The sequence below is a fragment of the Podarcis bocagei genome (assembly GCF_964188305.1).
Source record: "Podarcis bocagei genome assembly, chromosome: Z".
NCBI lineage: Eukaryota > Metazoa > Chordata > Lepidosauria > Squamata > Lacertidae > Podarcis > Podarcis bocagei.
In genome coordinates, this window is record NC_138140.1 from 20,098,879 (window position 1) to 20,123,206 (window position 24,328).

The following is a 24,328-nucleotide window of genomic DNA, read 5'->3' on the forward strand; positions in this document are numbered from 1 at the left end:
TACAAGGGTGAGGAGCATCTGTGCCACTCCAAATGTTGTTTACCCCCAGTGGCTCCCATCAGCATAACCGCTGGAAGGCTAGAGACCCCATCCTGCCTTTCATTTTTCCAACTTTTCCTTTCCAGGCAGGAGAAAGTAAATCAATTGTACGTTCACACTATGCACCGAAAGCGCTGAGAGACCACTTTTAAAGAGCCCTGACTCCCCCCTCCCCGCCCCCGCTCCATGGATCCTGGGATCTGTGAGCTGCAGTTTGCAGAGTGGTTTGGCAATCAATCCCTTTTCGCAAGGAACTCCGGGAATTGTAACTGTAGAGCCTCGTACCCATCTCCAGCACCTTACACAAACTACATTTCCCAGTATTCTTTTCTTATGGGGGGGGGGGAGGTGCAGAGCCACGACTGGCTTAAAGCAATATGAAGCCACTTTAATGCATGCCGTTGAATGTAGCCCAAGGCCACAACAAGGCCTTGGACTTTCCTCTCCGTTGCTAGGTAACCGCTTCCCGGTTCGCACTTCCGCCTTGGAGGCCGCGGCGGATTGGCGCCCTGCGATGATGCCATCGGCCCGCGCGGCTCTTTCCTCGCCGCTGCCCCAAAGGAAGGAAGGCAGAAAAGCTGAGGGGACGAGAGAGACAGATCAGTCGTGGTGCCGCCGCCGCCCGTCCGTCCCTTCCTCCCGTCCCTCCCTAGCCATGAATAGTCTCCGCCGCCTCCGCTGGTCCCCGGTGAGTCCACAGAATGCCCCGCGGGTGAGTGTGAGGCGGGAGAACCCCCATAATGCCTAGAAGGGTTGGGAGTGGCAAAGGGCTTCTGGAAGTCCCGACGGCGATGGTGTTTCAGCCCCTTGAGGGAGTTCAGGGCGCTGCACGTGGACCCGCTGCCCTCCTCCCCGTAGTGATAATCCCCACAACAGCCCTGCGGAGTAGGCTGGGCGGATTCGTTGGGGCTTGCCCGGCTTCTGCCTGCCTTGCCCCATTCGCCGCCCCTCTCACCCCCACGCAGCCAAACAAACGGGTGAATGGATGACCGGCCCTTTGGGCAGCCTGGAAGAATTGAGGCCGCCTGCCTTTTGCACGGCAAAAATGCCCCTGCCTGGCGACTGCTGATGACTGAGCTGCTCTGTGGGTCAGCTTCCCAGTGCACCGTCCATGGGGTCACCAGAGCACCAGCCATGCTCCTGCTGTTGCTGAGTTTCTTTCCTTTGCCTTGTTCGCCCGTGTGAATGTCGGGCTTAAGGAAGGCCCTGCAGAGGGTGGCAGGAAGCATCTCTGGTTTGGTTAGTGGTAGAGCGTGGTCTGCAGGTAGCATCTCCTCCAGGTAGGGCTGGAATCTTGCCTGAAGCCCTGGAGAACTGCTGCCAGTCCATGCGGGTGGACAAGAAGGGTCAATGGTCTGACCCTGTATTGGTCACCTTCCTATGTGTAATAGTTGACAGGGAAGCAAGAGACATATTTTATGTTATACTGTACCGGTAAATTCAGATGGAAGACCTTTGTAGAAATTTGTTGTTGTTGTTTAGTCGTTTAGTCGTGTCCAACTCTTCGTGACCCCATGGACCAGAGTACGTCAGGCACTCCTGTCTTCCACTGCCTCCCGCAGTTGGGTCAAATATGTAGAAATAGACGGTGCTTTTTTCCCCTGGGGATACGCAAAGGTATGCAGTACCAGCACCTTTTTTCTTAGAAGAAAAGCATTGATTAAAAGTGTGGCATTTACTGTAAAAACTTCATGGTGAGTACCAGCACTTTTTTCTCTAGGTGAAAAGCGCTGTTTATCAATAAACCCACATCTGAATGAAAGAAATTGCTATATCATAGCAGAAAAGTTGCCTAGTGAGAAATAAGATGCAGACAAGATTCACTCATTTGTGCATTAATTGTTTATATTCAGACATGCCACTTGAGTAGAGGTCATATTTGCTTCCTGGGATTTACTTGTGCGGAATAAATCACAGCTTGCATTTGTGGGAAATCTGAGCTGGATTCTTGATTTGAAGCTGTAGTGCGCAAGTGGCAAAAGAGGGTTAGTGACCTTCATGAGAGGTCATCAAGCATGATGGTAATAAGCTCCCCAAATCCACATCTTGTTCATCTCCACATATAAGGTATAAGCAGAGATTTTAAATTGATGACTGTGTTTCATATTGTAAGTGGCAGGTAGGGGCTATGCTGTGGAGGCAAAGTAGTTTAAGAAATTGTTGTGCTCAGCTGTGGTACCTGGAAGACAGGATACCCTATGCTTTAAGAACAAAGATGCTATTTCAGTGATTTTTAATAAACTAAGAAGGTTCCCCTGGCTCAGCAGAGGAATAATTCCTTTTCCCTTTTTTGGGTCAAGAGTCAAATGCAGATACTTTACAGTGTCCTTGGAGGCAAGGATACTTTTGTAGGAGAGAAGTGCAGTCATAATCTACCACTGACTGGGCTCTTATCTTGTATTTGTATTTGTTGCGTCAGAGTGTTTAGGAACATTGTGTGTTTGGGCAAATTTGTCTCATAGTTAACGTTTTTCAGTTACTTTCCTTTTGCCGTTGTCAGAATGGAGCTGTGCATGGCAAGTAGGCAGTGGTCTGGACTCATTGCTGCAGTGTGGATAGTGAGTATTAAATGTGTCTTCTGTGATGAATCCTCTGTGCTCTCATCAGCTATCTGGAGATCTAGTGGGTGGGATTCGTTGCAGGGGTGTTAGGCAGGATTGATTGATCACAAAATCAAGGCCTCAAGCCTGGTGTAGCAGTGAAGCCATGGGCTTAAAAAACCCCTCATAAAAAGCCTCATAGCTTGAAGTACTACTGTGTGTTTAAAACATGACAGATGCAGGGGAAATGTTACAGGTAGCCTCTCTGAAAGGGTCCTTCCGGATGCAAATGAATGTACATTTTACATACCTGATGGTGTATTGTATGTGGGCTTTTCCCTGTGCCTGTGACAACATGTCATATGTAAAATGGCCTTTTAGAATTCTCCTATTACAGAAGAAACCATCCGGGTTCCTGACCAGCCTGTCTGTCCACCTTCCCTTTTTTTAATCACCCGGATAGAGCTCTTTCTGGTCATACACTCCCTGGCTTTCCATCATCCAAACCAACCTACTTCCTTACCAAAGCTAAACTGTTTTTTGGCATTTTATTGATGACATTCTAGTCTAGTTGCTGAATTTTTTTTTGACTTTGCAGTAACTCAGCCAGTGGTTTGGGATTCACCATCCGTCAGTTTTTAACCTACTTATATGGTGTGAGAATTTTGCGTAAGCTGTTCATCTGCGATTCTCTTCCTAATGTATTAAGATCTCCATAGACTTCCCACCAATAGTTGTTCTCTTGCACTTGTTCCATTAGTAATTTTCCAGGCTTGGCGATTGGCTAGGAAAATCTTAGAGTGAGTTGATCAGTTAAAATCTGGAAATGTTTTGGAGCATTCATGGGCCAGGCCAGGTTGACTTTACATGTAAGAGCGGCCTGCACAATCAGACCAAAGGTGGTCCATCTAATCCAACATCATACTCTCATAGTGGCCAACCAGATGCCCCAAAGAAAAACCTGCAAGCAGAACTTGAGTGCAACAGCGCTCTCCCCACTTGCAATTCCCAGCAACTGGTACTCAGAGGCATACTGCCTCTGACAGCAGAGGGAGAACATTGCCATTGTGACCAGTAGCCATTGATAGCCTTGTCCTCCTTCATGACTTTGTCTTGTCTTTATAATTCATCCAGGTTGGCCTCCTGTGGGAGCAAGCTATAGTTTGCACTGTGTGACAGGTGGCTCTGGGTGACTCTGCTTTTGACTGCTGTCTGGGAAGCAGCCTTTTGGCCAGCATGGGTGCAGATGGGTCCTGGTTTGGAGCCAGTCTTCCAGCCCTCTCCATGGTCCTCCTTGCCCTCTCAGGTTTTTTCTCAACCTGACTCTCCTTCTGTTCCTTCCTGCAGGCAGCCTCCATCCCGGCAAGTGCTTGTGCTCCTGGGTCGCCGGTCTTCCCCTCCATCTCCACCTTCACCTTCATGGATGCTGCCTGGGTCCTCCCAAGCAATCCCTGCTCTCTGGCTCTGTAGAAGGTGGGGTGGTGCCTGATGCCTGTCATCCCCATCCCGCGGCGGGTCCGCTCTTTCCATGGCCCCCACACAACATGCCTGCACTCTGCATGTGGGCCGGTCAGGACCACCCACTTGGTGCGCACCAAGTACAACAACTTTGACATCTACCTGAAGTCCCGGTGGATGTACGGCTTCATCCGTTTCTTGCTGTACTTCAGCTGCAGCCTGTTTACCTCCATCCTGTGGGTGGTGCTGTCAGTCTTGTTTTGCCTCCAGTACCTCAGCATCCGGGTCTTTCTCCGTTTCCAGTACAAACTCACCATCTTCCTGCTGTTGCTGGGAAGGAGGCGTGTGGACTTTAGCCTCTTCAACGAACTGCTCATCTATGGCATCCATGTCACCATGCTGCTGGTGGGGGGGCTGGGCTGGTGCTTCATGGTCTTTGTGGATATGTGAATAAATAAAAAACCAGTGCATGTCGGTCAAGAAGGCATGTTGGACTCTAACTTGGGTTAGGTCTTGTATGTGTGAATGCGTCCTCTTCTCCCTCACTTTGTCCTGCTGCTGAGGTTTATAAATTAATGGGTACTCGCTTAGAAGTAAGGATTGGAAGTTGACTTGGAAATTCATTTCTAATTCTTCATTGCCCTTGGTTGGTAATATGTGGAAAACAAATCGTATTTTTATCTGCTTCATTTTTTACCATAAGCACCTGCCATATGTGGCCAATTGCCCATCTAGTCCAGTGTCCTGTCCTCACAGTGACCAGCCAGATGCCTCATTGGGAAGCCCACAAGCAGGATTCAAGCACAAGAGCCCTCTTCCCTCCTGTGGTTTCCAGCAAATGGTATTTGGAAGCGTTGCTGCCCCCAACTGTGGAGGCAGAGTATAGCCACATGTTTAGTAATCTTGTCCTTCATGAATTTGTCTAATCTCTTTTAGATCCATCCAAAAGCCATCTCTTTTGGAATCTAATGGTATTTAAGTGGGCCCTGCAACAAATTGTTGCAGTCCATTCCCGCCTCTTAACAGGGACCAGCCAAGATAACCTCCAGGGTACTCCGTTCCATCCTCCCCTTGTTTTCTTTTCCAACTAGCACTAAAAATTAGGTGGCCACTAAGCATGCTGAATCCTCATTCTTTCTTAAAAAGTATGTGATGTACTTCTGCGAACTTTCGGGGGCTCTTTCCTCCTGTTGCTCAGTGGCTGTTCTTCAGTCTTTCCTGAGTTTGCTCTTGGAGGCAGGGATGTGTTGTGTGCTTGCTGCCCCCAATGCCATTCTCAGGGCAGCCCCTCAGGATCTCAACGGCCTGTTGCCATTCCACTGCAGAGTTCTTTTGCTCAGACTATTGAAAAAACATATCCTGTATACGGACAGTTGTGCACTTCCATCCCTGTATCTTGGCTGAGGGATGTAAAATACAGAACTCTGAGGAACTGTTTGTTTCAGCACTATCATTTATCTATTTTATTTCAGAATTTATAAACTCCACTGGTGTACAAAAAATAGAATATAAAACATAATACAAATCTCAAAACAATGAAAAATGTGAAGCCAACAAGAATTAAAAGGCACAAAAATATAAGTGACCAATTTGGGAAAGCTTGGTGGGAAAAACATTTTTGACAAACATTGGAAACAGAACGGTGTTGGGTCCTGCTTCCCTTCCAGAGGAAGAGAATTCCACAAAGCTAAGAGCACGTGGATTGATGCATTCTTGCCCCTCGTTATGAGATTTCCTCTCACATTAGCCACCCCCAGTTCCTTTCAGGGTTACAATGATTTCCAGATTAAAGCTGAAGATGGACAGGGCTAGTGTAGCCAAGGTAGGCGAATGGTGGAGATACCAACAAGGGTCTCCCAGGTTCAGCTCTTGTCTCTGCCATGGGTTGCCAAGCAGCCTTAGGCTAGCCTCGGCCCCCTACAACACTGGTGTAGTACTTGCCTACCTCACAGGGTTCTTGGTATAAAGTATGGGAAGCACTCTGAAGTGTGTGTTTTTGCCAATGTTGGGCTGTGTGTGCCTCCATTCTGCAGCAGGAACCAGTTTTGCATTTGCAGAGTGATCCACTGACTCAGAGTCCTGGAGAAGACTAGAAGAAACTTCTGCAGAGAGGGAGAGGGAGGAGGAAGAGAGAGCTTTTCCTTGGTATTCCATTTAAGCAGCAAAAAGGTGGAGGAAAGGTGGTGGAAGAGCCTCTGAGAACATGGACTTCTCTTGGAGGAGAGAGTTGTGGAAGGAATCTGCCTTGTGAATTGTTTTTTTGGGGGTGAGGGGCTTCATCTCCTGTTCAGCTTCCTGCTGCCCATACATTGGACTTTGGTCATATTTTGGGCTAGCCTTTGCTTCCAGTCAGTTTCAAATGGACAGGCTTTCCCCAGTGGTGGGTCTGCCAGTGTTGCTGTCTGAAAGTCATTTATGTGCAGCAGGATGCCAGGCAGGGATGGCAGATTCCAAATGCTGGTTTGCCAGCTCCCTGGGGCATCTGGGTGGGCCAAGAACATTCAGCCCATTTTATTTTGGAAAGGGAAAGTGAGAGACATGTTCCACCTCCTGGGATGTGATTTGTCACTGGGTTTCAGTTCCGGAATCCTGGGCTTTTGCCAGCTCTTTCAGCATCTGCCCTTGGTGGCTGTCACTGCCTCCTGTGGGAGCAAGTTCCAGAGTTTAAATATGTGCCATGTGAAGAAGTCCTTCCTTTTGTCTGTTCTGAAGTGTTTTGCTTCTGTCTTTTGCTTGGTCAAAGAGTGTCTGTAGTTCTTGGACAAGGGTGTGAGTGGGAAGGAGAATAAAGATCTCCTTTCATTTCTTCGTGTGCCAACCCTGTGACTTTGCTTTCTCTCTCTCTTTCTCTCGCACCAAAGCAAAAGATTCTGCACAGAAAACGACCTACGGACAAAATTATTGCCACAAATCGTATTGCTTTGAATTAATTTTTCTTTGTTTTCTTCCGTGTCTGGGGTCTACCTTGATATATAGTTACATGGCAGTTTTAATCCAGGCTACAAATAAGGATTATTATTATTTTTTAGAAGGAGGAGGGTGTTGTTTGTATCGGTAGATCTTGCAGGCCCAGGACCATTGTAACCAAGGAGAGGAAGCTTTTCTGTGGTGTGGGATGCCTGATATAGGGAATATAGCTGCTGGGGGTCTTGAGGTCATGGTTGAGGGGCCAAGAGGAGTGGAGAGTAAACTTTTGCACTTTGGTTGCTGGTTTCCCTCCAGCTCAGTTTTCTGGAATCCCTTTTATTAAGAGGTTATTTCTGTTGTGAATCAGAACACATTGTAATAAGGAGCGGCTCATTAAAGAGTCCAACACAGAGACTGGACTCCAGCCATCTCCTGAGGCTCCAGTCCCTGTCCTGTGACACATCCATGCCCTTCACCCCCACCCTGCTGCTTTGCCCTTTCTATGCTGTAGCTGCAGCACCATAATTCAAGTTATGCAAATGCCATACTGTGCTGCGACGTCCAAGAAGAAACAAATTAAGGCCAGGTGGGGTCAGAAAGAAACTGAGCACTGATTTTCTGTTCCTAGAAATGTGTTCCCTGAAATCTTGAGAGAGGCCAGATAAAAGGGGCCACATGGATGAGTGTTTGGTTTTGGGTTTTTGTGTGTCCGCACAAATTCCTAACCAGTTGGTTTACTTTAAAGAAGAAAGACCCTGTTAATAGCTGGGAGGGCAATCTGGATTACACTCTAGGAGACATTATCCTACCCTTCTCCCTGCATGTTTCCCGCTGAGCTGGAGAAAGGGGCAGGACTCTCAAATCCCCTGGATTCCAACTCCCATCCTCATCATCTCTGACCATTGGCCGCCCAGCAGCATCCTGGGAGTTGGAGTCCAGCAACACCTGCAGGGTTACAGATGCTCCCCAGCTCTCCCGTACCCCCACTTTCTCTCACTTGTTCAACTTAGGCCTCCTCCTCAAGAATTTGCCTTATTAATGGCTTAGCCATATTCTTTCCAACCTGTGACTAGTTCTCCCTCAACTTCTGCAGTAGCCAGATTAGCTACACAGATGCAAAGGCTCTGTGTGTGTGTATGCGTGGCTTGCCGTCCCAAATGTCTCAGCTGATATACATATATATATTTAGAGTATATTTTTAGGCTACCCAACCCCAAAACATTCTCTGGGCAGCTGGCAGTAAATATTAAACACATCAAATATACAAAATGAGTCTTGAAGCATTAAGAATAAACTCAGCGCCAGAGAGCAAAATCTGTGCTATAAACTCATCCTTCTTAGAAGGGTGTGGCCAGAGGATCCCCACATTGTTATAGGCCAAGGAAAATGCCAGTGGGGGTCTCTGGGGACCCTTTGGGGTCGGTTCTTCTTACTCACAGCATTGGTTGGCTGCTGAACCTGGATCTGAGAAGGAGGTATTCTCCCCCCATGCCAAGCAGGAGTTGTCCAAAGGAAGCATACAAAGCACCATCCAGCCACCTTAGGGACTCCACTTTAGATTTGTGTAGGGTTTACTCCATCCTGGCTAATAAAAGCAAGCTGGGAAGGGCTGGGCAATGGGCTCTGTGGGGCAGTGAATTCTTCCCTCTGTGAGGGAGCCTTCCCAGACCTGCTGAAAGAGGTGGTCATTAAACTGCTTCTTAAAAAAACATCTTTAGACCCGGCCAATATGGCCAACTATCGCCCAGTCTCAAATCTTCCATTCTTGGGCAAGGTGATTGAGCGGGTGGTTGCTGAACAACTCCAAGCATGCCTGGAGGATGCGGACCATTTGGATCCCTTCCAGTCGGGATTCAGGCCTCATCGTGGGACTGAAACTGCCTTGGTTACACTGGCCGATGATCTCCAGCGGGCTAGGGACAAAGGTGAAAGCTGTTTCCTAGTTGTGCTGGATCTGTCAGCGGCCTTTGATACCATTGACCATAACATCTAGGAGAGCTGGGGGCACTGTTATACAGTGGTTCCGCTCCTTCCTCCTGGGCCGTGCTCAGAAAGTGGTGGTGGAGGATGAATGTTCAGGCCCCTGGGCTCTCACTTGTGGGATGCCTCAGGGTTCCGTCCTTTCCCCCATGCTTTTCAACATCTATATGAAGCCGCTGGGGAGATCATCGGGGTTTGGGCTGGGTGTTAATCAGTATGCGGATGATACCCAGCTCTACATCTCTTTCAAATCAGAACCAGTGAAGGTCCTGTGTGAGTGTCTGGAGGTGGTTGGAGGATGGATGGCAGCTAACAGATTGAGGTTGAATCCTGACAAGACAGAAGGACTGTTTTGGGGAGACAGGAGGTGGGCAGGTGTGGAGGACTCCCTGGTCCTGAATGGGGCAACTGTGCCCCTGAAGGAGCAGATGCGCAGCCTGGGAGTCATTTTGGACTCACAGCTGTCTATGGAGGCGCAGGTCAGTTCTGTGTCCAGGGCAGCTGTGTACCAGCTCCATCTGGTACGCAGGCTGAGACCCTACCTGCCCACAGACTGTCTCACCAGAGTGGTGCATGCTCTAGTTATCTCCTGCTTGGACTACTGCAATGTGCTCTACCCTTGAAGGTGACTCGGAAACTGCAATTAATCCAGAAAGCAGCAGCTAGACTGGTGACTTGGAGTGGCAGCCGAGACCATATAATACCGGTCCTGAGAGATCTGCATTGGCTCTCAGTACGTTTCCGAGCACAATTCAAAGTGTTGCTGCTGACCTTTAAAGCCCTAAACAGCCTCGGTCCTGTATACCTGAAGGAGCATCTCCACCCCCATCGTCGAACCGGACACTGAGGTCCAGCGCCAAGGGCCTTCTGACGGTTCCCTCACTGCAAGAAGTGAAGTTACAGGGAACCAGGCGGAGGGCCTTCTTGGTAGTGGTGCCCGCCCTGTGGAATCCCATCCCATCAGATGTCAAAGAGATAAACAACTATATGACATTTAGAAGACATGTGAAGGCAGCCCTGTTTAGGGAAATTTTTAACGACTGATGTTTTAATGTATATTTAACCTTCTGTTGGAAGCTGCCTAGAGCGGCTGGGGAAGAAATAAATAAATTATTATTATTATTATTATTATTATTATTATTATTAACCTTTTCCCAAAGATGTTCCACAATGCAGCGTGTATAAGGTGGCATATAATTAATAAATTATGATAATTTTTCATTGCACAGAGTTGATAGGTCTGTGGGAGGAGACTCTTCTGGGCTTTGTCCCAGAGGCCAGCAGGCAAAAAGATGATTTGCTTTATTCATTGCATCTATTTATATCCTGCCTTCCAAGGCGGCTTCTAAGTTTCCTGGTGCTGCATTTTGGGCCCTTTTCCAGTTTGGGTTGATGTTTTGATGACCTTGAGGCTCTCCTGTTCTGCTGGCAGCACATGATCTGTGGGGGCAAGGAGGGGGCTGGCACCAGCTCAGAATGTTTGTACAGCATTTGCTGCAGTGAGGCTGGAGATGCAGCAGTAGGAGCAGACTCTGTTGGCGGTGGAGGCGGCTGTTGTTCAGCTCTCCTGGAGCAGCGCCAGGCTCTGTGCTGGGTGGCTGGGGCTGCTCTTTGCCCAGTTTAGAGTGCCTCTTTGTTCCTGGCTCCCTTATTGCTGTTGTTTGGCCTCAGGACCTGTGGGTCGTGCCCAGCCAAACATTTTGCCTACCCTCACCTGGGCATTGGGGCCCTCCCTCTCCCTCTACCCAGGGAGAGAATGGCTTTAAGCAGCTGGGTGGGGTTAGGTGGTATGCTTACTAGGGAAGACTGATAGGCCCTGACAGTAAAAGTCCAGGCTGAGAGACTACTCCCTTCACTCTGACTGTATTGGCTTAATCCACAACCCAGTGTCCTCTGATAATTTTAGACTACAACTCCCATCAGCCCTAACCCACCTCAAAGTAGACCTGCCCTAGATGGATTTTGCCATTAGTTGTATTTTTGGGTTTGGGGTCGGGAACCTCCCTGTTGTGGCATAGTCTACCTTTGAGTACCATACCTTTGATGAAGGCGACATCGGAAGGACCACTGCTGCTTTTGCTTCAAGGCCAGATAATAGACAGACAGCATCAATTATTTGAAAGATTTTGAGACGTTCTTTTCTAATGGCAGGAGCTGTTTGCTAGTGAAAAAAGTGACATTGGAAGGTGGTGGACTGTTCTTAGTCGAAAGTTTCTTTAGCAGAGGTTGCATGGCCACCCATCAGGGATGCCAAGGGGGTGGGTGGGGTGGACTAGATTTGCTTTGGTGGGGGGGCATTCCAACATCATCCTTGGGAACACACTTCTTTCAGCAGGATGAAAGACCATTATCAAACTTTGGGGCAAGAGCTGGAAAACCCAGATACTTAAAATGGCTTGTTGGAGTTGGGCATCATACTTTGGGTGCAAGTTAATGAGGTGGGGGGAGGGGAAGGAATTGCTCATTCAGTATTAGTACCAATATCTATACCTGAGCCAATAAGGAATGCAAAAGCTTTGGCTCCCCCCCTATTAGATTTCTGCCTTTTCCTTTTCTTTCTTCCTTAATTTTGTTTGTTCTTTTTGTGACATAGACTACCTGCCTACCTCTGCTTCCCCCCTTTTGTTTGTAATAATAGCATCAGACTTGAAATATGGATGCCTTCTGAAATATTTCCTGTCATGCCATCAATCAGATATATATTTACAGTCATTCATTAAACTAGAGTGTACATTTCATCCCTTCCTCCTTGGAATATTAATGCTGCTTCTGGCTGAAATGCTGTGTGAATATTCAGGTGGGGGTGAGGAATCAATCCCTGCACCAGCAATGATGTCACTCTGAGCTACAATCAAGCATTCTGTTAAAAAAACCAAAACCCAATTGGCATTGCAAAGTCCAATGTATATTGATTGCTATAGGGGAAATCTACAAGGAGAGAGAGAGATTTTGGCTTCGCTTTTTGTAGTTGAGGGCTGATGCTCTGGTTAACATTCTGGTTTTTTAAAGTAATATGATAACCTTGTAATAAGGCCATATGCTGTGTGTGTGTAGATGGTCTGTGACTATCTTCCTGCGACCATGCAGGGCTGAGAGCTGTCTTCAGAGGATTGTCTTTCTATTGAGGAGAGAGCATAGCACAGCAGTCTTTGGCTGCAGTTGGCTTCAATGGCCAAGGCCTACTTCTTAATTGTCTGCTTTGCCCCTCCCCACCCAGTAATGGGGTCTCTTCTCCTTCCCCATTTTTTTAATGCTAGACAGTGGTACCTCGGGTTACATATGCTTCAGGTTACAGACTCTGCTAACCCAGAAATAGTACCTTGGGTTAAGAACTTTGCTTCAGGATGAGAACAGAAATCGCATGGCGGTGGCACGGCAGCAGCAGGAAGCCCCATTAGCTAAAGTGGTGCTTCAGGTTAAGAACAGTTTCAGGTTAAGAACGGACCTCCAGAATGAATTAAGTACGTAACCAGAGGTACCACTCACTGTATTTGCACTCCATGTATGACTCCTGCTGTTGATTGGGAGCCCACCTCAAGTGTTGTTTTCTTCATTTTTTGGCACCAATTGCATCAAATGTTTTGGGATGTGTCAGGGTGCTTGATTACAGATTGGAGGCTTATTAAGTATAAAGAAATTGAGAGTCTGAAGAAGCTCCAGGTCAAGGCAGCAGACAATCTTATCATTGGAGGACCAAATAGGAATCCAAATGCATCTGGAGATCTGCCCTGGATCCACCAGGACCCAAATGTTGCTGTGTTTATAATTAAAATGCCCCCTTGCACGTGGAAAGTACCGTATTTTTCGCCCCATAGGACGCACTGGCCCATAGGACGCACCTAGGTTTTTTTTGGGGGGGGGAATAAAGAATTTTTTTAATTCCCCCCCCCAGGTGCGGGGCTGGGGCGGGGGAAGCCTGAGCTTCCCCCGACCCCAGCCCCCAGAACAGGCAGCTCTCCGCAAGCCTTGGGAGACCGGCCCGACTTCCCGCCGGGCTCCCACGGCTTGCGGATATCTGCCTGAAGCCCAAACCAGGTCGGGGAACAGCGGGATGGGGCGCTCCACCTCCCCGCTGTCCCCCGAGCTTGTGGGGCTGCCGGCGGGGAGAAGCGCGCTTCTCCCCATCGCCAGCCTCCAGATCAGGTCGGGAGACAGCGGGAAGGCGCGCTGCGCGCTTCTCCTCGCTGCCAGCCCAAGCTGGGGGACAGCGGGGAGGCGCAGCGCGTCTTCCCGCTGTCCCCCGACCTGGTTTGGAGGCTCCCAAGGCTTCCTGAGGCTCCCAAGGCTTCAGCGAAAGCCTGCATTCGCCCCATAGGACGCACACACATTTCCCCTTCATATTTTTGTAGGGGGAAAAGTGCGTCCTATAGGGCGAAAAATACGGTACATTTAGGTACCTTGTCAATGTGAATCTAGGGCATGCTCTCTCTACGTGTAAATACAAAATCTTTTAAAAATATAATTTTACAGTGTATTGTTGTGACTCCACGCTGTTTCTCTAAATGCTGGGTGTTAATGAAATTCCTCATCCTTTAGCAGTTTTTGAAGCATCACATTATTATTTTTAAAATCCTCTAGCATGGCAAGTAGCTTGAAATGTAGAAATGTCTACGCTGTGGAAATTGAGGAAAGAGGTGCTTGGAGGCATCCTCTCCTGAGGAAGACTTTTCAGAGGGGCTGATCTGTACAGTTCTTGAAGCAAAACCAGCACTAGATCCATTGTCGTTAGAAATGAAGCTGCTCTTCCATAGTTAGCAGCACCAGGCTGAGCTAGTGGGCCACACAGTTCATTGTCTTTCTATTTACATTCCAGTCATTTTTATTCTTCGTCTTCTATTTGATTTAATTAATAAAATAAACCAAAGATAAGGAGCATAATAAATCCTGTAATGGAAGGCTGAAAGCAGCATAAATTGTACATGATGCTTGAACTTACTGTTCTAAAACATTACAAAAAATGCCTATTTCCCCATGAACCTGTTAGGGTGGTTTGCATGTACAGTATCCTTTTTTTGATAAGTTAGCATAGTCATATGAACCAGGTTTTCTCTGTCCATTCAGACATAGTAGGAGATAAGAGTGACCCTCCCCATTTTTAGCTATTATGCTCTTAGCAGTAGTTAAAAGGTTAAACACTATTTATTCATCACTTTCTGAGATAACATATTTTAGATAACCAATCAGAAATATTTTAGGTTCTAAGGGTTTATGATATCCTAACATATCACATATATTATTAGCCTGATCAGATTTCTAGAGTATTCTATTTGAGAATAATTCCAAAAATGTGTATATAGTCTGCTTTATTTAATCCACATCACCAACATTTATCTGATTGTAACGTATTTCTGAATTTGTATCAAGCCATGTACCATATTTTTCCGTGTACAAGACGCCCCCATGTATAAGACGCCCCGTTTTTGGGGACTCCAAATTAAGAAAACACCTCTCAGCACTACCTGTGTATAAAACGAGCCCCAATTTTAAACCTTTTTATGGTAAAAAAAACTTGTGTCTTATACAGTGGTACCTCTGGTTATGAACTTAATTCGTTCCGGAGGTCTGTCCTTAACCTGAAACCATTCTTTACCTGAGGTACCATTTTAGCTAATGGGGCCTCCTACCGCCGCACGATTTCTGTTCTCATCCTGGGGCAAAGTTCTTGACCCGAGGTACTACTTCCAAGTTAGCGGAGTCTGTAACCCGAAGTGTTTGTAACCCGAGGTGTTTGTAACCTGAGGTACCACTGTACACAGAAAAATACAGTAAATTACCATGTGCATGTCTGCTTTTCTCATTTCTGGCCCTATGCCCAAGTGACCACCCCTGGAGGCTGCTTGGATGGGGCAGGGGACTACCCAGAGGCAGAAAAAGGGCAAAACACTTTTTTTTTGGGGGGGGGGCTTACAATTGCTGCCTCTTCCTCCTCTGATTTGGAAGCAAAAGATGGGTGTTGGTGGTCATAGGATCCACCCCCCTCCGCAAGGCCTTCCTGGTGCAAATCTTGCTATCTTTTTGATGCCAAGTAAGCACTTTCCTTTGATGGAGTGGTGATGGTAGTTATTTATTTATTGCTTTTCTATCCCACCTTCTTTTCTCCAAGGAAATTCTTCTGCTTTTATTATTATTTTACTGTATGGTTTTATATTGTTGTAAATCCATATATTTCCATGACACATCAGTATATAAATATTTTAATTAATAAATAAAGGTGCTCAAGGGCGCCTATACATTCCCCCCCATATTATCCTCACAACAACCCTGTGAGGTAAGTTAGGCAGTGAGTGTGGATTAAATAACTCACATTAATTTCTAGAGGGTCATAAGGTTTTAAGATGATGGAGATAAAGCAACTGTTAAGTTTGGTTTTAAAAGTTGTACCCTGCATGGAAAAGTGGCTCTTAATTAATCTGTGATCTGGCTTTACTCTGAGTAGTACTAGCAATGGGTGCACATACTTCTTCATATTATTAGGCTGATAACTCCTTGAGGTCTTTCTAGCCAGGATATTCCCCTCACCCCTCTCTGTTCAGGCAGTTTTGAAACCCCTTTCTCTTCTATGGCCGGGGCGGGGAGGCTCCCCCCCCGTGAGCCCCCCCTACCCCCAGTAACTAACACTGGGTGTGTGTGGGTGTGTGCCGCCTCCCACCCGCCCCCGTCAGTGTTGTGGGGCTGAGCGGGTAGAGGCTGAGCGGCTAGGCGCCCCCCCGCCGCGCCTGCCTCCCCCCTCCTCCTCCACGATCACTTCCTGCCTCCAGCCGGGAGGAGCTGCCGCCGGGGAAGAAGGAAGGAAAGGAGGAGGAGGGGGAGGAGGGCCCCGCCGCTGGCCCCACAGGTAAGCCGTCCGCCTCCAATCTTACCTTTCCCCAGGAGGGGGGGGGAGGGGGTCTCTCTCTCTCCCCCCGCTTCAACCCCGCTTGCTCTCGCGCACCGAGTGGGGAGAGGGCGTCAGCTGCCAACCTCCCAGGCACTGCCCTGCGCCCCCTCTTATGTCACCCGAGTCTTCCCCACGCCCTAGAAGAGGACAGGACAGGATAGTAGAGATTCCCCAGCGACACAGCTGATTTCCTCTTCGCATTCCCCCATATGAAGGGAAATCTGCAAGGGGGGGGGGACCCAAACTCGAGCACAGCTTGTCCTTTTCCCAAAGTGGTCCAGGACGACTGTGTCTGCTGGGAGCCAGGCTGCTGCTCGTGTGGGGGACTCTGGAGGTTGGGGGCTTTCGTGCCCCATTACAGAGAGGGCGTAGCCTGGGGTGCGGGGTGGGGACACCTGAGTGCTGGTTGTCCAGGTGCTGCTTCTCCGCCCTCTCCCCTGGCCGCGGGGGCTGTTGGGAGTTGGAGTGCAGCAGCACCTGCTTCCCCACCTTCCCGACAGTCGCCTTCTATCTCGCCCTCTTTTGCGTCCCTCCACACCTGCTCTTTGAAGAGAGGCACCGCAAATTCCCTTCTCTTTTTGTAGGGGGATGGGGGGCAATTTAGGACTCCTTTCCCTGACACCTTCACCTGCCTGCTCTGCCAGCTGAGCACCTCCTTGCCAGTTCAGTGTCAAAGTCTGGGAAGGGAGAGCAGCACCCCCTGTCTCAGGACCCCTGAAAGGACAAGCGGCCCCAGACAGCCCACAACTGGTAAGTGTTCCTCTTGGAGACCATCCCTCAATCCTTTTCTTTGCTGGAAGAAGGGGGATGCAGGCAGAAGGAGCAGCCCTCCATACCTGTTGCATCCCTTTCTGGGGTGAGGGAAGTGGTCCTCATTGGTTCGGGAGTTCTGTTCTGCTTCTCTTCACCTGCGCATGCCCCCCTCCCCCCTGTAAGAATTCTTTGGAGGGTTATGTCTGGTAGATTCTTCTTTGAATACAATTAGCTCAGTGTGTTAATCAAATTAACAGAGCAGCTGGATAATGGGTGCAAGAGATGGTCAGCAAGCAAAAAATGGCGTATTGGCTGTCACTTTGCAGGGCAGGATGGTTTAAGTTTCCAAAGGCTAGAAAGAGCCAGAGGGCTAGTGTATTACACACACACACACACACACACACACACACACACACACTTCCTCCTCCTCCACTGAGGTGAGCTGCTTAGATATTTCTTACCTCAGCATTTTGATGGACCTTGCACTTTAAATGCTTTTAGAGAAGGAGGAGGATTTTGGCAGGTGTTGCCAGGACATACCTGGCAAATGCACCCTCAAGGGCAAGACGTTTGAGGACTTCGCAGAGGGGGCTGCATGTTCTTAGTTCCAAAGATGTACAGATAGAAAGATTCTCAGTGTAAGGAACTGGTGTGTTGTTGGAGGTGGACTAGAGAGGAGTTGTGCAACTGGTAGACAGACACTGGTGCTTTTCAAGAAAAGTAACCTTGGTGTTCTGGAAGAATTTGCCTATGTTGCGCAGTTTTAAAAGATTGGTTTCTTTATTGGAAATAATTTGACAATTGGAGTAGAAATATGTTGTTTTTTCATTTCTTAGTCTTTCTCTCCAAATCTCTTTACACCCTTGGATGGAAGTGGCTTCCTCAAAATTTGCCAATGGGCGGCCTGACTGACCAGCAGGTGTGATTCTGCTCCCCTATGGTCAATGTAGATGCCTCATGGGAAAAGGACTTCTCAGAATTTCTTAAGGCTATTTTGTTTTAATGAATACCTGATTTTAGTTTAGGAGCAGTGGTGCACCATCTGAGAAGATGGTGTGGCACATGTGGAAGTTTATTTAGGAAGGGCAGGAGGAGAGCTATTAGAATTTGATAGTGCTGTGTATTGTCCCAGTTGATCAAGAATACACTTCCTGACCTCAGCAGACGTGTGTGTGTTTGTGTGTTTTCTTGGATTCCAAGCCAGATAAGTTCCTTTCCCAGTGCTGGTGTGTTCCTGAACATGCTGTGGTTAAAAATGCATTTGGTGCCCCAGGACTCCTCCAAATGGTTCAGCTTCTGTGAAGAGGAGGGGGGCACTGTACTCCAGTACGTGAGTCTCTATGCTGCGGCAGCAAAGTACAGAAGCACTTAAAAATGACGTGGATCCATTACATGCTGCTCCGTTAATTGGGAGACTGACTTGTGTGTTTCCTCCTCTTTGGGAGGCATTTTGCAGGGCTGTGCGGATTGATGCCCTGGCTGCATGCCCAGGGTTGGTCTTGTGACATGAGGAATTGATGAGCTGGTACACGCTCTTACCTTTTGCTAACTGAAATATTAAAGAGCAGTTGAAGTTGAATTTGGTAAACATAGTGGAATTTATGGCTGTTCTCTTCCTGTCAAAGCTGCTCCTATGAATTAGTATTCTGCTGCCTGAGCGAAATATTTTCCTGTCATGCAGTTTCTGGGCCTGACTCTTGTGATTTTCACAGCATTCACAGTTTGTGTTTATAGGACGATTTTACAAATTTCCGCAAATCCTTAGCAAACATACCTGGCCTCAACCTGTACAGAGGAGACACTCCTGAGCCCTGAATTGTTAGTTTCAGGAACAACGTGGAGTTTTCTGACACAAGTTTATAGTTTTTGTGGACTTATGGTAGGTCTCCATTAGGGTCATGAAGTGTTATGCAAAGCTTCAAATAAAGGTACGCTTCAGATTTCACTTTAAAACAGAAATTGTGCCAAATTGTAGTAATGTTTATAAAGTGTAGAGTGAGGAGAGTTTTCCCAAGCATGACAACTCTCACTTTTATTACTTTCAACATAGTCATATAGAAATATTTGCTCCTAGCTCTGAAGGAAAGAGAGGGTAGTGATTTCTTCACTGGGGGCTGTTTGGATGTGATGTTTTCCTGGGCTTTTGGCTTTAGATTTGTGTCCAAGCTTGCCATCCAAATATGCTTCTTTGTTCTGTGGGCTTTGCTTCTAAATGTTTAGGCTCCAGCTGTTGTGTGGTCTCTGGGGAAAACGAAGTTGTACTGCTGGATAAGCATTTAATGGTTATTGTATTTGTATTTGTTTAGAAACCAATAAAATTGTTTTTTCCAAAAATAAAAAGTTGGAGGGGTAGCTTTGGGGTATTGCTCACAGTTTCAGATGTAAGGAAAATGATATCTGTGCAACAGGGCGAGGGTGGTGCTACTGGAAGAGATCCCACTCTGGTGTATTTGTTCACTCCTTTGTTCCATAACCCAGAGTCATCAGAAGCCAGATGAAGTTAAAGAGCAAAGACCTGCACCATTTTTTGCAGGTGCTCAGTCTTCACAGTGGATGGGTGTAGCTTCAGAACCCCTGCTGTGTGCCCTGACTCTCCTATAACCTTAAATAGCAGTCCTCTCCAGGTGGATCTTGGAGGCCTTAACAGGGCCCAGTGGCAGACGTGATCCTATGAAGTATGCTTGGCCCCACTTATCTAGTGTTAGAAATGTGGAGGTGCTAGAAGGAGCATCATTTACATTCTGGTGCTCCACCCAGGCAAGAGCTAGTGGCTCAGGTCTGCTCCAGTTGTGACTTTGGGGCAGTCATCAAGGGCAGCCCTAAGCAGCACTTGGTGCTGACAGACACCACCAAATATTGGGGGGGGGGGGTAAAAGGAGGCAGCGATGGGAGGCAGTGAAGGAAATGAAGGGTTGTGCTCTTCCCTCCAACCAGTGGCTTGTACCTCTTGTTATTACTTCATTCCCTTGCCTTGTTTAAGTTCTATGCAACAGCAGATGGCTGCAGAGAGAATTGTACATTTTTTGTTAATTCCTCTCTTAAACTCTGCTGGTGCCTCTGAGGCCAGCTGAGAGCATCTTGTGCAAATTGCTGGCTTAACATTTTCCTTGTTGTGAGTTGACTCTTCTTTCTGTGGGGCTCGATCTTGACAGCCCAGTTTATCTCCTGTTTTAGGGGGGCTTTGCTAACAAGACTTGAATGAAGCGATTTCAAATATGAAAATTAAAACATGATTAGTAATCGAGAGAGTGATTGTTCAGCCAGCTAACAAGAGAGCACAAACCTCCCAGGGTCCTTTCCTTCCCCATCTGACCTGCCATTACATCCCAGTGACAAGGCTTTTGATAATCTCTGTGCCAATTTTTTTGTAGCAAATCCAAGGCCAGCCCAGGTTTTTCTTTCCAATGAGATCATTTGCAAAATATGTTTCTCCCTTGCTGCAGGCATATTTCACTGTGTCACTTGCCAGTGCTCATTTGCTGGGAACTGTGATTCATTAGCCAAGGCTGTCTTCTTCTTCTTCATCATCATCATCTTCATCTTCTTCTTCATTTTGTTTAATTTTTCAAAGGGAAGTCACAAAAATCTATACCTTGGGAAGATTCTTCATAGTGATTACTGTATTTATGCGAATCTAATGCACAATGCACCTCCATTTTCAAAACCTTGAAACCAAAGAAGTATTTGTGGTGAATGTAAATGCACCATCAAACCTAATGTGCACCCTAATTTTCAAGACTTAGTTTGGCCAAAAAAAGGTGTGCATTACATTTGAGTAAATACGGTAAATCATGTGTAATGTTTTGTTCCATGACCTGGCTTGCTTGTCAGGGGGAAAACTGCCTCCACTCTTGGAACTGTTGTTGCCTGATGTTTGTTGGGACCTGTGATTTGGTCCAAAGTTGGGGCCAGGCCTTCCTAGGCAAGACCACAAACAAGTGACCTTTCACCTCTTGAACACATGGCTCACTGCCTGCAAAGCGGGATGGAAGTAAGAGCTGCCCATATAAAACATGATCCTGAGGCTTAGTACAGCTGTGATCCAGGTTGCTGCAGGGCCAGGAGCAGCTGCCTTTGGCATTCAGGGGGAGCCTGAAAGCTCCATCTCCAAACAGTGAAGCAATTACTCTTGTGTTTCTTATCTCCCTGGTCTCAAAACCCATAAGTCCTGGAAGCTCACAGATCCTTATCAAGCCCCACCCCCACCCCTTTTTGAATGCACACATTTACTTCAGCCATTTAAGTTTGCCATGGAAGAGAAATTTCTGAAGGAGGGAGAAATCTGAGCAGTGCCTTTTCTAGGTCAGCCTGCCTTTTATTTATTCATGCATATTTTCTGCTTCATCCAAAGGGTTTGAAGCTTTTCAATAAAATGCATAAATAATACTCCTCCAGTATTATTAGTCTTGCTATTATTTATTTAATTATTATTATTATTATTAATTTGCGTTTGGGTCACAGAATGAAATCTTCTGAAAATTTCATCCTGTCCCACCTGTCAAGAGCCCCATGAATTGAGAGGAGAGGCAGGCTCCTCCTCTTCATCTTCCTCTTCCTTCTCTGCCTCATGAAGAGAGTCATCGAGGAGGGCAGAGCAGTGTTCAAAATTCACCAGGTGCCAGGTGATCAAGTGAAGATGCCCAGGCGCCAAGATGGCTTACATCTCCACCATCTGGAGGTGCATGCCTGGGGATCCTTCGATCTTGCCTGTTTTCACACGTTAACAACTAATCCTGTAGAATTCTATCAGTGATATTTTATCTGCACAATCAGAATGAATTACAGGAACAAAAAGCCGTATTGAAAAATAGAAGTTTCAAGCTGTCTGGCCCCAACATGGCAAGTAGACATTCTGTTTTGGTGTCTATAACCCTGGTTTAAGGAGTTGTTTGGCGCCTAGTTTATATATCTGAGTTTCTAACACTGGTGCAGAGGCCAGATCTCCAGGGATTTCAGGGACAGTTTGCTCCAGTGAATGTCTAAAAGGACTTTTTCAGGGTAAGGGATGGGAGCTACAACCTGCAGAATGGTAGCTTTGCAGTGGCTGTGTTTAGCACTCTGCACATACTCACAGGCATAGTCTACTTGCTCTGGGCACAGAGATACCCTCTTTATGCTTTCTTAAGAAAGAAGCTGGATTACTTCTTGCTTGGTGCCTGTGAAAAGGACTGAAAAAGAACACACAAACCCTTTTGTGTTGGCGGGGATAGGAGAGAGTGGCGTGGTTTCTGGGACTCACAGTAGCCAGTGAAATCACACAAGGCTCTTTGGGCCTGGTTTTGTGTTCTCAAAACCTGCTGCACCAAAATAACATGAAACTCTTCCAGGGATCATAGCGAGGAATCTGCTTTGTGAGCTTTGCAAAGATTCAGCCACTGTTTCGCTTCATGGTCTGCCTGGTTGCCACCCAGGTTCATGACATTCTTTAACTGTAGCCCTGCACCTGGCTACCAAAGAAAAAAGAAAAAAAGCAAGGGGGGGAAAGCTGGGGATTGGAGGATATTTCAGCCCCTCTCCTAAATCTTGCACCTTGTTTTAGAATTAGCATGTGGGACAAATGGAGCATTTCTTTCCTTTTGGGTCTGTAAATTGCTCTTTTGCTTAATATAAGTACACGGCATACACCTTAATGTCTGAAGTAATAATAAAGCAAAGGAGCCTCTTTGCAGAGCAGCAAAGCCCTTGCTTGCTTTTGCATTTTTTATCCTCCTGCCCACCTGTTCACCAGCAGTGCCCCCAATATGATGCCTTCCCAAATATCCCTAGGCGGACAGAGGAGTCTTCTGCCTGGCAGCCACTTCTACCCCTTGTTATCAGTGAATTCCTCTGCCTACCTGCCATGTTTGCATGTCTACAAGGGGTGCAGCGTTTCTCCCCATATTTTCCTTCCCAGCAAGCTTGTGGGGTAGGCCAGCCAGAGAGGCAATGACTGGCCTTGAAATCACCCAGTGAGCTCCATAGTTGAATGGGAATTGATCCTGGGGCCCTACCCCACCCCCACTTGGCCATAGTCCTCCACTTACAGCATACTTGATCTTCTGAAGTGTTGCCTTTTCCAGAATCTTCATATCTAGAAGCACTTTGATGCCCAGTTTTAATGCATCTCTGCAAGAGAGCAGAGTTAAGGTTGCAACCCTAAATTTGAATTTCCTGATGCTTGCAGAAACGTTTTCTGTTTTTAATGCACCATAGATTACTAGGCTTGTTTCAGTTCTCATTATGGACTTAAATTCTGTTAAACGTTGGAGGGGTTCTTTTGTTCTCAGCAGTTTTCCTCTTGTTGTTTTTTTTGAAGACTGTAAAATCATTAGTGTGAAGGAAGATTAAAAAGATGCATAACAATTAAAATGTTAATGCTGCCTGCATTTCTGACTTCTGAAGCTGCTCAAGCATCTTGGACCATCTTCTCTTCCTACCCTTCTCATCTTAACTGCACAATTTTTATTCCGCACTGACCCCCTGCTGAGCCAGTTATCCTGAAATGGGAACACAGACACACACATTTGGGGAGTGGGGGACTTCAAGGCAACAAGCCCTGGGTCCTGTTGGTCCCCAAGGGACACCTGCCTGCCACCTCCCACTCAGTCCTGCTCTTACAGGTGGCAGTATTGGCTCTCAGGACGCATTGGTGCTGCCACAGGCTGCCTGTCCACCAGCTGTGGCAGGGCCTGCTCCCTTCCTCTCTGCCTTACACTTTGCCCCAATCTCATTAGCAGCTCTCCCTTCTGCAGGGCCAGTGGGAAGACACACCAAGTGCCTCTGTCTAAGCACCAGGTCCAACAACTCCCAGAGTTAGCAATTGGGATCTGCAAGGGGGAGGTGTAAGCTGCCAGCAGGGAAGGAGATTCCCCCCTCCCACCAATGCTAGTTTGTCTTTGGAAGTTGCATTTTTGCCTGAAATGTACGGTCTTCCAGATCTGATTGACATCTTGGACTCTTGGGATTGCCTTTGAATAACTTGCTTGGATGTTTGAGTTCCTTTATTTTTATTTTTATGTACAGTATTTAAATTGTTATCCCACTTAACCCCAAAATTGTGTCTCCAGCTGCCAGCCACGTGCAGGGAGACGTTCCCAAAACTGTTTTATGGATGTAGAATGACAACATCTGAAACAGCAATCCAAGAATGCCAGTGAATTTGGCCGCAGCCTTTGCTGCTCCTGATTTTATAAATTCCCTCTTTCTCAAATAGTGAAGAAAACAAACTGATCCATCTGTTCTTTGCATTGGTGAAGATCTCATGACAACTGTGCAGCCATTTAGTGGTTATTGCTCAAACCTCTCTTGAAGCAGATATTACAGTCATACCTTGGGTTGAAGTAGCTTCGGGTTAAGCATTTTCGGGTTGCGCTCCATGGTTTTGCCGCTCGCCAATGCACAGGCGCTCAAAATGACACCACGTGCGGAAGCGGCGAATCACGACATGCGCGGACGCGGGTTGTGTTCACTTCAGGATGTGAACAGGGCTCCGGAACAGATCCCGTTCACATCCAGAGGTACCACTTTAAAAGGTAAAGGTAAAGGGACCCCTGACCATTAGGTCCAGGCGTGACCAACTCTGGGGTTGCGGCGCTCATCTCGCTTTCTTGGCCAAGGGAGCCCACTGTACTATCTCACAAAGTCCCATACATAATTTGGGGGAGGGGCCACTAGACACAGGGGACTCAAAAATCTCTTATGGAATCAGCCAGCCTCTTTTGTCCGAGATGCCAGCAGATCTCACATCATAAGAAACTGGTGGTCCTTATGATGCAACAAAACTTTTTGCTGTTTT

The 24,328-nt window shown here is 47.2% G+C and overlaps 2 protein-coding genes across 7 annotated transcripts in view; both read left to right on the top strand.

The window, feature by feature from the left end:
* Positions 1-589: 589 nt before the first annotated feature.
* Positions 590-4,537, top strand: TMEM250 (transmembrane protein 250). Of its 3 annotated transcripts, none has more exons than XM_081178926.1 (3): positions 597-727; positions 2,540-2,597; positions 3,927-4,537. In XM_081178926.1, the coding sequence occupies exon 3, from the start codon at positions 4,068-4,070 to the stop codon at positions 4,485-4,487; it is 420 nt and encodes a 139-aa protein (XP_081035052.1). In that variant the 5' UTR covers positions 597-727; positions 2,540-2,597; positions 3,927-4,067; the 3' UTR covers positions 4,488-4,537. The 3 variants fall into 3 exon arrangements, with proteins under 3 accessions (XP_081035053.1, XP_081035052.1, XP_081035051.1); XM_081178925.1 differs by having other exon boundaries at positions 612-751; XM_081178927.1 differs by lacking the exon at positions 2,540-2,597 and having other exon boundaries at positions 590-727.
* Positions 613-24,328, top strand: part of NACC2 (NACC family member 2) — a 61,555-nt gene continuing 37,839 nt past the window's right edge. Inside the window, exon 1 of one of the 4 annotated variants that reach the window (XM_081178774.1) lies at positions 613-727. The gene's annotated coding sequence lies outside the window, so the exon portion shown is untranslated. Of the gene's footprint in view, positions 752-15,651; positions 15,760-16,384; positions 16,552-24,328 lie in introns of those variants that run through there. The other 3 variants (XM_081178772.1, XM_081178775.1, XM_081178776.1) reach the window with 3 other exon arrangements.